Below are 12,665 nucleotides of genomic sequence, written 5' to 3'. Positions count from 1 at the left end.
AGACCGGCTACAGGTCGGGAAATCCAACGTCAGGAAAACGCCAGTGAACATCCAGACCTAGGTTAAGAGCTAGCCCTCGGTTTAAAAAGTGCCTCCTAAAGCTCGTCTCGAAATTTTCCCGAAGAGCCACGCTTGCCGGGCCGCTTTAGGGTGGGAAGCTGGGGAGTTGGTGAAATACCCAGTTTCGAGGCGTCCTCTCATCTTTCATATTCCATGCGCCTAACCGACTTTCACAGGAGGCCCGGCACCTTTACAAGCGTGTTTTCGGACAATATTTTACTCTAATGCAAACCCATTTAAATCATCGCCTTGTTTTTCGCAGATTGCTTCTTGTAAATGGGGCCATAAATCCAAGATGCCAAGTCGGACGGAGTGGAGCGCGAAAAGGGGAGAGATGGAAGGGATATGAACCAAACAAGGAAGGTACCTCGTCGGGCGGGGTGGGAGAGATTCGGCAGGCTCTCCGGGGTGAAAATGCGCGAAAGCTGACCAGCACCCCGGGAGTCCAAGCCAGCTTTTAGGGTTAACAGCGCAGGAACTACAGCGCGCTCCGCCCGGGAGGGAGCGCCCCCCTACCTGGAAAAGCCTCAGGATGTTGGCTACCATGATGGAGACCGAACTCCCCGAAGCCCCAATCACTCCAACTACTTTCTCAGGCTTGACGAAGACCGGGGGCTCGCCGTTAGTGCAGCGCACGTCGGAGGTGTCCTTTTGAATGAGCGCTTGGACGAAAGTGAGCGACTGCTCGAGCGCGTAAGTGTCCCTAGAACAAGTGTCCAGGATCCGCGCGCCTAGCGTCACGTTGGGCAGCAGGTTGGGATCGCTGTTGATCTGGTCCAAGGCGTAAAGCATCGCTTCCAGTCTGTGGATCCCGTTTTCCCTCTTGATGTCGCCGCAGGGCACTCCGCTGGGACCCTTGGCGTGCACGGGGAACAGCCCCCCAAGGGTGACATCCCCCTCGATCCGAATCGAGTGCGGGGCGTACATCTCCTGACCGCGCGCCGCCGCCGCCAGCGCGCACAGGAGCACCTCCAGCACGTAGCAGGGGAACTTCATCAAAGTCAGGACGCGGAGCAGCTTCCCCAGCTGGACCATGCTGCTCAGGCTGCTGCGGTGGCGGCGGCAGCGCTGGAGGGGACGGCGGCGGGCTCGCCAAGGTCTGGGCCCCTCGGGGTGAGCTCCTCCGGGGAAGCCCAGAGGCTCCTGCAGGCACCGAGGGCAGGGGCGCCCGGGGAGGGGCAGCTGGAGAGAGTGGTGGGGTCCCGCGGCGCCTGCCAGCCTGGGACGCCGTGCGCTCTTGGGTTTGCCGGCCGGCGCGCCGCGCTCGCGCTCCCCGGCTGGCCGTTCGCGCTCTGCTACAGCCCAACACTGGGGAGAGGGCAGGGATTGCTATCGCTTTAAATGGTCGTTCGGCTCCCTTTCCTTCTCCTCCCACTCCCTCCTCCCTCCCTCTCTGGCTCTCCTTCTCTCCCCACCCTTCCCAGCGCCCGCCCTCCCCCTCTGGTTTGCATCATCACGCAGGGAGGGGCTGCGTGCTGAGGTAAGGGGGGGGCATGGGTGGGCGGCTGGCTAGGAGTTGGGGGTGGCTCAGAATCGGAGTTTCGAGGTCTCCTGGGAATCTAGGGATTGCGCATCTCAGGCGAGAGCTGAGCTATTGCCCCCAATTCACTGTGGAAGCTTCTTGCCCGCCTGCACCCACACCCGCGTTCTGGGCACGGGTGCTCTCATCCTCGGGATGAGGCTTAGATGTCTGACTGCTCCCACCCGGAGGTCCGGAGCCCCGGCTCTTAGCTCCGGGTGAACGTGAAGGAGTCGCGCGGCAGAGAAGTCAGGGTAGGAGGGGCTCGGAGAGACTCCAGCCTGTACTCCCGCTCCGCCTGTGCCAGTTTTTACTAAGAAAAACCCAAGAGCCTGATTCTCGACTTAAAGAACCTTTACCCAGAGGCTTCTCTAGGGCGAGGCTCTGGGATAGGCTGTGGGGAAGCAGAAACCAACACGAAAACGCTAGGAATGGGCGAGTATCCTTGGTATTCAGGGGCTACTGGTGCCAGAGCCAGGTGGTCCCCAAATCGTGGTCCCCTGCGGGGAAACTTCCGACTCCCCCCCTCCCACGCCCCTTTCTTTTCCTCGCAAGAAAGAGAACAACGGAGAACTCTGCAGAGCGCACTTTCTTCCCTGGCGCTGACAGGTGTAAGGCTCCCTCCTACCCATTTCCAAAGGTACTTCTAAGCTGGTGACAGGTTTTTGAAGGTAGAAAACACCTGGAAAGAGGTGACGGTAGGAGGAAGAAAGAGGGACGTGAAGAATTCTTCGCATTGATTCAGAATGACTTTCTATCTCTGGGCTCCGGAGCTGGGGGCTGAGTCACGTGGCCTGAGCAGCTCGCAAGTGCAAATAAGCTGCTGTTTTTAAAAAAGGTGCCTCCTCCTGCCAGCCCCAGTCTTGGCCCATTAAGGCAACAAGTGGCCTTAGTTCCTATATAAAGGAAGTTAATGTTTCTGTCCTTGGGGATGGGAGTGGACTCAAGGAGGTTAAACTGAGACTTTTGCTGGGGCTTGCTGTTAAAATGCAGCAAAAGCAAATTATACATATTTGGGGGTGGAGAGAAAACCAGGCACCAAAATGTACTTTTTGCTGTTGTTGTTGTTAATGTACTAAAGTAAAAAAGACCCCCGAAAATCAGGAGACAGGGAGCTGATTGTTTCTGCCTGCAACTACCTGTGTGTTCTTGGCACTTCCGTTGCCCTGTCTGGGCTTTAGTTTCCCCATCTGTAAAATGATGAGATTGAATTGGATGATCTCCAAGCTATCTTTTAACTCTCCAATCCTCTGTGAAAATAGGCCATGTCCCTTTGGCCATGGTGCTCTTTTTATACCAATATCCTCTTGTTGCTTTACATATAGGAGACCCGGTTTTTGGATATCCAAAGCATATTACAAATGTTTCCTTGTATAGAGGGCATTTTTTTTTTTTTCCTTGCTCCTCTTCCTTCTGGGAACAGTCCATCAATTTCTTTTTGGATATGAACCTCCTCCACCTTTCAATATTATGGCTTGACAAGAGCTGGCCCACCCCCATGTAATCCAGGCTGGGCTATAATGGTCAGTGAGCAGTAATTAGTTCAAGGGTGGGAATACAGTCCAGTCAGAGCTATTCAGAGCTGATCCTGGGACTTCTGCTGGAGCAACCAAGGTAGAAGTACAGGGCTTCCACTATCACATAGATCCTCTCCTATTTCACCTGTTCAGATTCACCAGATAAAAATGAATGAGTTAGAAAAAGGATTCCCTTCCTCAGAACACTTCGTGATCTTTTGGAAGAATGCCATTTTGATTTTGTGAGAACAAAACATTTTACTGCCATCCACTAGAAAACAGTGTTATAACCAATATATAAATCTAACCTTATGTACACTGTGAATATTACCCTTAGATGCGATGCCCTATTACTCAGGTGCACACTTGGAAAACTACCCCATGACCTCCCCCACTCCTTTCTGCCAGTCTTGGAGCTGTGAGGATATATACTTGTAGATGTGCCAGGGGTTTCCACATGAAGAAGTAAGCACTGAGATGTCTGAATTCTAGAATAAGATACATAAGACAGAGGAAAGGGGGAACTGGGGAGACCTGGCTGACTTATTAAAACCTTTGAGCTCCTGAATCCAGGCATGCCTGAAGGATTGCCTCTAGACTTCTTTTAATTATGTATTTTCTGTTATTTAAAGCTAAAAGGACCCTCATCTCATTCACCTGTTCTAATATGCCAGATCAAGAAGGGTGGAATAGCTGAAATAGATATGCTGTTAAGACAGCATCAGCTACTTTGGAAGGGGAAAAAAGAAGCAAATAAAGCAATCGAAAGGCATACCTGGTAACGTAAGTACCACAATCTTGGTATTTAGGCATCAGTACCTCATACTATTTGACGGAGACTATATCCTTACTTAGTTTTTAATGTGAGGCTATTTATTGGGGACTTGGTGACACAAAGTATTTGGAGAGCTGGGTAACAAGGAATGTCACTTGGTTTTTCGCCTGTGTCCATGTCTTGGTACATGCCCTGCTCTTCTGCTTTCACTTTGCTTACGGGTGCATCACAGCCTATGATTCCTCAGTAAGTATTTCCTGGCTGACTGTTGAATGCTGCCTTATTCTGTCTTCGCTCTGCTCCTTTTCCCCAAACATCTGGCAGCGATCATTATCTTCCTTTTATTGCAGTCATCTGTGTGCGTGCCTTATTTCCCTTACCAAGTTGTAAGATTCTTGAGGGTAAGGGCTGGGTATTATTTATCTTTTTATCCCAGACAATCCTTAGAATGGTGTTTTGTGCCTAAGAAGCATTCATGTGTTGAATGAATCAGAACTGGTTTCCCCATTCTGCACTGCCTTTATTTGATAGTGACTGAAATTTAAAGTGCAAGCTCCTTAAGGGCAGAAATGATAGCAGATTAATTGCTGTCCTCTTAGTCACTGTACACAGTTTCTAGCACTTAAAGGACAATCAGTAGATTTTGGAATAACTTTATTATTTTCTTAATTGCATAAGATTAGTCTAACCTTACAGCGTTTGATCAAATCTCAAGGAAGGCTTTGATTGGTCCTTCTTGAGACATATGTTCATTCCTGAACCAATCACCTTGGCCATTGCTTTAGACTGATTTGTGAAGGTTGGGGACATAAGCCTATTTTTCTAGTCAGGGACTAACACCACGTGAACCACATGGAAAGTGGTTTTGTTACCAGAAGAACTGGAAAGTGGTACTGAGCATGTGAAATCAACAGACATCCCAGTATACATGGTATCTGATTCATCGTTTAGCCACAGTGCACTGGATCTGGCACTTAAAGGTAACAGTGTTTGTTTTGTTTTTTGAGATTATTTGAACAAAAAATTGTGTAAGAGCGGTTCACCCAAAACTGGGTCATTATTCTAGTGTCAGATTTAATCGGAGTAGAATATAGTTTTTAGTCGCAAAGATCACATTTATAAAATTTGTTCACAGGCTTGGTTCCGTTTAGCCACTAATCTGTCCTCACACAGGGGTTAATAAAAACGTCTAACTAAAGTTAACGTGTTAGTCCTAAGTCATGTTCTTAGCATTTTGCTTTCTTCTATAGCTTCTTCTTTTTTTATTGTGGTAAATATATAGATACAACAAAACATTTGCCATTTCAACATTTCTTGCATGTAGAGCTCAGTGGCATTATGTTCATCATGTTGTTCAACCGTCACCCTTATCCATTTCCAAATTTTTACATTTCATCCTCTTATGAAAATAAGTTTTATTTATTTTCTTTGTTTTTCCCTTGCCTATCATCTTCTGCAATTTGTGATTTGAAAATCTGTCCACCTTAACTGCTGCTAGTGCAACTAATGTATCTGGCTACTCTTCCACCCTTCATGTAGCTCTTTCATATATAACTATTATTTTGTGTTTAGTGCAATCTTATATTTGCATTGCTTTACTGAGTGGGAGTCACTTTTCCTTGGGGTAGGGGAGAGAGGACATTCCCTTCTACCTATTACACTTCCCTCTTATACTCACTTTCTTAGATATTTTTTGTCACTTAGCCAGCATCTATTTCCTGATCCCCATATTGTTAAGAAACCCTGATTTTGTACAAGTATATTCACCCCACAGAGCCTGTGAAGGATTGGTTAGAATTCGTCCCTACTGGGAATCCTATGTTCCAGTAGTCCACTTAGGGATTGAAACTAGTAACACACAGGGAAAGGTTTAATGGGGGTTTCTGAAACCAACTCTTGAACTTGGGCCTGCTCTCTCATTATGTGTGCATATGAGAACCAGAATTATTATGGCCCTTTCACTTTCTGCCTAAAGGCAAAGCCAACACAGAGAGGTACTGTGTACCACTAGATAAAAACTAACTTCAGTGTTCCACCTTTTGATCTCCAATTATATAATTCAAGAAATCTGCTTGTTACTTATGATAGTTGGAGTTTTCTGTTACTTGTGGCCAAATGCATGCTCATTATGTTATAAAAGTATTTATATTATTATTAATGAACATATTATGAATATGTTTATATTGATAGTGAATATTTTATATTAATAATATTTATAAGAGCTAGCATTTTTCAAGTACTTATTAAATACTAGGCACAGTATACAGAAATATAATTATTCCTCAATATAACCACACATGATACATATTATTATTGTCATTCTTGCTTTACATATGAGAGAAATGGAGGCCCAAAAAGGTAAATATATGTTTTTAATAAACTTATCACCATTAGTTGCTTATTTAGGTTTCCTTACTTATTATTTTGCCCTGAAGCTTCCATATCTTACATATAGCCTCCAGGTCCCATGCGAACTCTTCCTGTGATAAATGCCCTCAATTTACAAAGACCTTACTTGCTATACCTCTCAGATCTTGTTGACCAGTTTGTATGCAGTGACTAGGAAAGCCACATGGACAATCTGGCTGCAGCACCAAAGGAGGCCTCACTCTCCAGTTTTCTTTCTTCCCAAGTCTCAGTAATGTTATTGTTTCTCTTCTCAGTACATAAGGAGGACCTATTTATCCCACCCATTTGGGGAGAAGCATAAAGAAACAACTTTCGAGAAAATAATTCTACAAAAACTACTTCCCCAGGCACAACAAATCTCCCCTATTCATCATGCTTTAATACTGCATTAAAAAAAAAAAAAAAAACCCATTTAGAGCTGTGAATCTGAGAACAAAATGGCTTTGACTAAACGGGCAAAAACTGTTCCCTCTTTAAAAATTTCTAGAAAAGACCTAAGAAATACTTCTATCACTGCACCCCACCCTACCCCTACAATTTGTTCAATGTTCCCGCAGTGCACCCTATGTTGGTAGTGGATTTTCCTTACTCTTCTTTTGGTAACAGCATCAGCCTTTCCTTTGAGAAAGAAACCCTCTCACCCCCACCATGACTTGAGATGGAACTGACGATCCTAATGCCACACCTACCCAACCTCAGGTATGGGCATCCCACTGGGGTTGAAAACTTTGAATTCTCTTTTCCCCTGATGAGGCTGATGACTTTGAGGACAGGGAAAGGAGCTAAGATTTGACATATTGATACTTAGAGTAAGCAGATCTATTCCTCCTACCTACTGAGATATGAAGACAATCAGGGAAAGTGATATCCACAAGATGGTGGCATAGCAGCTTCATGTTCCTGCCCCCCCCCCCACACACACACATACATATACACACACAGAAACCCCAAAGCACAAGCGGAAATGACAGAATCAACTTTGTCAGAATTCTAGAAAACAGTCAAAGTTTACAGCATCTAATAAGCAAAGGATGAATCAAGAAAAAGGCAACTTCAAAAAGGTAGGAAAGCTTTGGTTTTCTAAGCACCTGTGTCTCATCCTCTCCTTAACTGGGCATCATCTTAAAGCTGTGGCAGTCCAGATTTGCAGAAAGGAATCCTAAACACTGGCTCCAGAGGGACCAGGGTAGACCTTATATGCAAATAACTGTGTGAGTCTGTTCTAATCTGTCTGGTGGCTGCCTTAATAGTTAATATAATGTGTTCATTCCTGTTTGGCCTGTTTCAGAAGTCAAGCAGGCCAGAAAAGCAGCAGGCACTGCTCAAGAACTGTAACCACCTATAGCAATTTAAGGCTAAAGAGTGCAATTGAGGCATATAATACATGCCTAAGGAATGAGAGGAGAACTCAGGAGAAGAGTTTCTTTGGAAATCTGGGCATTCAAAAGCACACATACATGTTGTTGTTAGGTGCCACTGAGTCAGTTCTGACTCATAGTGACGCTATAGGACAGAGTGACGCTATAGGACAGAGTAGAACTGCCCCATAGGGTTTCCAACGAGCGGCTGGTGGATTTGAACCGCTGACCTTTTGGTTAGCAGCCTGAGTCTCAACCACTGTACTACCAAGGCACCACACACATGCATAGGAATTTAGAAAAACAACATGCATACCGAGGACAAGACAAATGCTCAGAAAATACCTGAGAAGACCCTACACTTTCATTTTGGGCTGATCCCTAAGCTCAGGTCAAGCCTGGCTAAGTGTTAAAGAAATGCCCCAGCACAGAGCCAATCTGCAAAGATTAGCAGAGGTACTATGTTGTTTTTGTAGGTTATTGTTGTTGTTTCTCCCTTGGCATTCAAGGAAATCCCTGTCAATACACTAGCTAAACAGAAGATAAGGGACAGATACATCAGCTACCCACAGATGAGGAAGGCAGTCTTTGCAAAAATAATCAGGGGAAGCAAATAAACAAACAAATACAGCCTTCAACAATTTTTTAAAAAAGCCACATCCCTCAAGAAGAATCTCATTTCCAGAGTTACCACATTATAATATTGAAATTCCTAGTTTACTATAAAAAAGTATAAGACATACAAAGAAATAGGAAAGGACAGTCCATTCAAAAGAACAAAATAAAGTGCCAGAAACCATCCCTTAGGAAGCCCAGATAGTGAATTTACTAGACAAAGACTTTAAAACAACTGTTTTAAATACACTCAGAGAACTAAAGGAAAACACAAATAACTAAAGGAAATCAGATAAATAGTGCATGAACAAAATGAGAATATCAATAAAGAGAAATTTTGAAAATTAACCAAAAAAAAGAAAAAAGTTAAAAAATGCAATAACTGCAGTTGAAAATTCACTGGAGGGGCTTAACAGTGGATTTGAGCAGGCAGAAGAAAGAATTAGTGAACTTGAAAATGAGACAATTGAAATTATCATGTCTGAGGAGGAAAAAGAAAAATCTCAAATCAATAACCTAATTTTACACCATGAGGAATTACAAAAAAGATCAAAAGAAGCCCAAATCTAGCTGAAGGAAGGAAATAATAAAGGGTAGACCCAAAATAGAGAACAGAAAAGCAACAGAGGTAATCAATGAAACCAACCAACAGTTGGCTCTTTGAAAAGATCAATAAAATTGAAAAGGTTTCAATACACTGACAAGGAAAAAGAGAAGACACAACTAATTAAAATCAGAAATGAATGTGGGGACATTACTACCAATCATAAATTAAATGGATTGTAAGAGGATACTATGAAAAATTGCAGGCCAACAAATTAGATAATCTACATGAAATGGACAAATTCCCAGAAACACACAAATTATGTGAATTGACTCAAGAAGAAATAGAAAATCTCAACTGATGTGTAACAGGTAAAAAGATTAATCACTAATCAAAGACCCCCCAATAAAGGACATTCCAGGATCGGATGGCTTCACTGGTAAATTCTACCAAATATTTAATGAAGAGTTAAAATCAATCCTGATGCCAAAGCCAGATAAAAATACCATGAGAAAGAAAATTGCAGACTAATAATCCTTATGAATATATATGCAAAAATTCCTCACCAAAATACTAGCAAAATGAATCCAACAGCATATTAAAAGGATTATACTTCATGAGCAAGTGAAAATTATCCTGAGATTGCAAGGGTAGTTCAACACAGAATATCAGTGTAATACAGTAAGTCCCTGGGTTAAGAATGTCCAATTTATGGACAACTCATACTTAAGAACGGAGTGCCATAAAGCCTATTATATTAAAAAATTGAGTAAATACAATGGTTCATGATAAAGAACGCATACACTACTTTGTAAAGCTCATGAAGTGTTTCTTAAGTGTTTTATATGCATAGAAAGGTAAAATATATACTAACAGAAACATTAGACTGACCCTAAATAAGAACCATATGTACCTATTCTGACTTACCTATAAATTCAACTTAAAGGCAGACTTAGGAACGGATCTTGTTTGTAACCTGGGGACTGCCTGTACACCGTATTAACAGAATAAAGGAAAAGAACCAGATGATCATCTCAATTGATGCAGAAAAGGCAGTCAACAAAATTTAACACAGCTTCCTGATAAAAACACTCAGCAAAATAGGAACAGAAGGGAAATTCCTCAATATAATAAAGGACATTTATGAAAAACCCACAGCTAACATCATACTCAATGAAGAAAGACTGAGAGCCTTCTAATAAGATGAGAAACAAGACAGGGATGCATACTCTCACCACTGCTATTGAAATCGTACTGAAAGTTCTAGCCAGAGCAATTAAACTAGGGAAAATAAATAAGTTTCCAAATCAGGCAGGAGGAAGTAAAACTATCCCTTTTCACAGATGACATTATTCTATACATAGAAAACCCCAGAGATTCCACAAGAAAGCTATTAGAACTACTAAATGAATTCTGCAAAGTGGCAAGGTACAAAGTCAACATGCAAAAAATCAGTCAGGCTTTTATACGTTCAGCAATGAGCAAGTTGAAAAGGAAATTAAGGAAACATTACCATTTACAATAGCATCTAAAATAATAAAGTACCTAAGAATAAATTTAACCAGAAAGGTAAAAGTCTTGTACACAGAAAACTATAAAACATTACTAAAAGAAATTTTAAAAGGCCTAAATAAATCGAAGGACATTCTGTGTTCATGGATTGGAAGGCTTAGTATAGTTAAGATGTCGATATTATCCAGAGCAATCTATAAATTCAGTGTAATTCACATCAAAATTCCAACAGCCTTCTTTGCAAAAATTGAAAAGCTAGTCCTCAAATTTACATGGAAAAGTAACGTATCTTGAATATCTAAAGCAATCTTGAAGAAGTAAAATAAAGTAGGAGGACTCACACTTCCTGATTTCAAAATATACTATAAAGCCACAGTAATTAAAACAACCTGACACTAGTATAATACTTGACATATAAACCAATGGAGTAAAATTGAGAATCCAGAAACAAATCCATGCATCTATAGTGAACTGATTTTTTTAAAAGCATGCTAAGTTCAGTCAATGGGGAAGGAATAAATGCTCTTCAATAAATGCTTCTGGGAAAATTGTATTTCCACATATAGAAGAATGAATCAGCATCTATACTTCATACCATACACAAAAACCAATTCAAAATGGATCAAGGCCTATATGTGAAAACTAAAACCATAAAATCCTTAGAAAAAAATACAGGGGTGTGCTTGCGGGACCTAGTTTTTAATGATGGATTATCAGATGTGACAGCAAAACCACAAGCAGCAAAAGACAAAATAGGTAACTGGGATCTCCTAAAAATACTCTTGTTCATCAAAGGACTTTATCAAAAAAGTGAAGAGACAACCTATAGATTGGGATAAAATATTTGGGAACCATATACTCAATAAGGGTCTAATATCTAAAATATATACATATTTTAAAAAACTTCTACAACTTAACAACAAAAAGACAAATAACCCAATCAAAAATTGGACAAAGAACTTGGACACTTTACCAAAGATGATATTCAAATGGCCAACAAGCACATGAAAAGATGCTCAACATCATTAGCCATTAGGGAGAGTCAAATCAAAACCACAATTCAATATCGCCTCATCCCCGTGTGAATGGTTATGATCAAAAGTGAAAAACAACAGGTATTGGCCAGGTTGTGGAGAAACTGGAACTGAACCCTCGCCATTGCTGGTAGGAATGTAAAATGGTACAGCCACTGAGGAAAAAAGTTTGGCAGATCACTCAAAAAGTTGAACATAGAACTATCATATGACCCAGCAGTACCAATCCTCAGTATATATCCAGAGGAAGCGAAGGGCAGAACACAAACAGAAGCCTGTACACCAATGTTCACTGCAGCACTTTTTACAATAGCCAAAATGTGGAAACAACCAAAATGTCTATCAACAGACGAATGGATAAATAAAATGTGGTATATACATGCAATGGAATATTACACAGCCATAAAAAGAAATGAAGTTCTGATGCATGCAACAACATGCCAGAACCTTGAAAACATCATGCTGAGCAAAATAAATCAGTTGCAAAAAAACAAATAGTGTATGATCTTACTTATATGGAATAAGCAAATACATAGAGACCAAACAGTATTAGTGGTTACTAGGGGTGGGAGGAAAAGGGAAGGGAGAGTTTTTCTTAGGGGGCAGTCAGTTTATGTTAATGATGGTGGACTAATTTGCAAAAGGATAGCAATAATGGTTATACAACATGAAGAATGTAATTAGTCACTAAATTATACATATAGAATCTGTTCAATTGGTGAATGTTTTTCTCTTGTGTATATTTTCACCACATATGCAAATAATAAACCTAATGTTAACTTCAAAACAAAAAACAAAAATGAAATCTTTGCCCTGGCATTCAAGATCCACCATCACTTTGGAAATGAATAGTGGTGATAACTGCACATTGTTAATATAATTAATCACATTAATTGTACATTTAAAAATGGATAAAATGGCACATTTTTGCTGAATATATTTTATCACTATCAAAAAAAAGAAAAGGATAGAGATCTGGGACATCCAGCAGTTTTCTTTCTACCACATGTAGAAAGCCTGTTTGAGAATAAAATAAACTTGTACAGAGAAGCAAATCGAATGTGTGAAGAGAGGTAGAACCATAACAAGAAGACTATGGATCCAACAATGCCTGATGTTATACTGCTTTGGAACATTCCATTTTGCCACCGAATATATTCCCGTTTTTGCTTAAGATAGTTTAAGTAGGGTTGCCATCAAAATTGAAAGTCCTATTTTAGATCATTACTGCTTAAAGATAAGCAGGTAATTAAAATAAAATTAAACCAACCAACCTGTTGCCGTCAAGTTGATTTCAACTCACAGTGATCCTGTAGGACAGA

At 41.4% G+C, this 12,665-nt stretch overlaps 1 protein-coding gene across 2 annotated transcripts in view; it reads right to left on the bottom strand.

Moving 5' to 3' along the window:
* The window catches only part of GRM7 (glutamate metabotropic receptor 7), a 1,123,177-nt gene extending 1,121,813 nt beyond the window's left edge, over positions 1-1,364 (bottom strand). For both annotated transcript variants that reach the window (XM_004368286.1, XM_004368287.1), the window contains exon 1: positions 577-1,364. In XM_004368286.1, coding sequence (XP_004368343.1) covers positions 577-1,095 — 519 coding nt within the window. In that variant the 5' untranslated portion in view covers positions 1,096-1,364. The remainder of the gene's footprint in view (positions 1-576) is intronic.
* Positions 1,365-12,665: the final 11,301 nt, after the last annotated feature.

Source organism: Trichechus manatus, unplaced genomic scaffold, assembly GCF_000243295.1.
Source record: "Trichechus manatus latirostris isolate Lorelei unplaced genomic scaffold, TriManLat1.0 scaffold00001, whole genome shotgun sequence".
Lineage (NCBI taxonomy): Eukaryota > Metazoa > Chordata > Mammalia > Sirenia > Trichechidae > Trichechus > Trichechus manatus.
The sequence above is the reverse complement of the archived record's forward strand: the minus strand, read 5'-3'. Positions and strand labels throughout refer to the sequence as shown.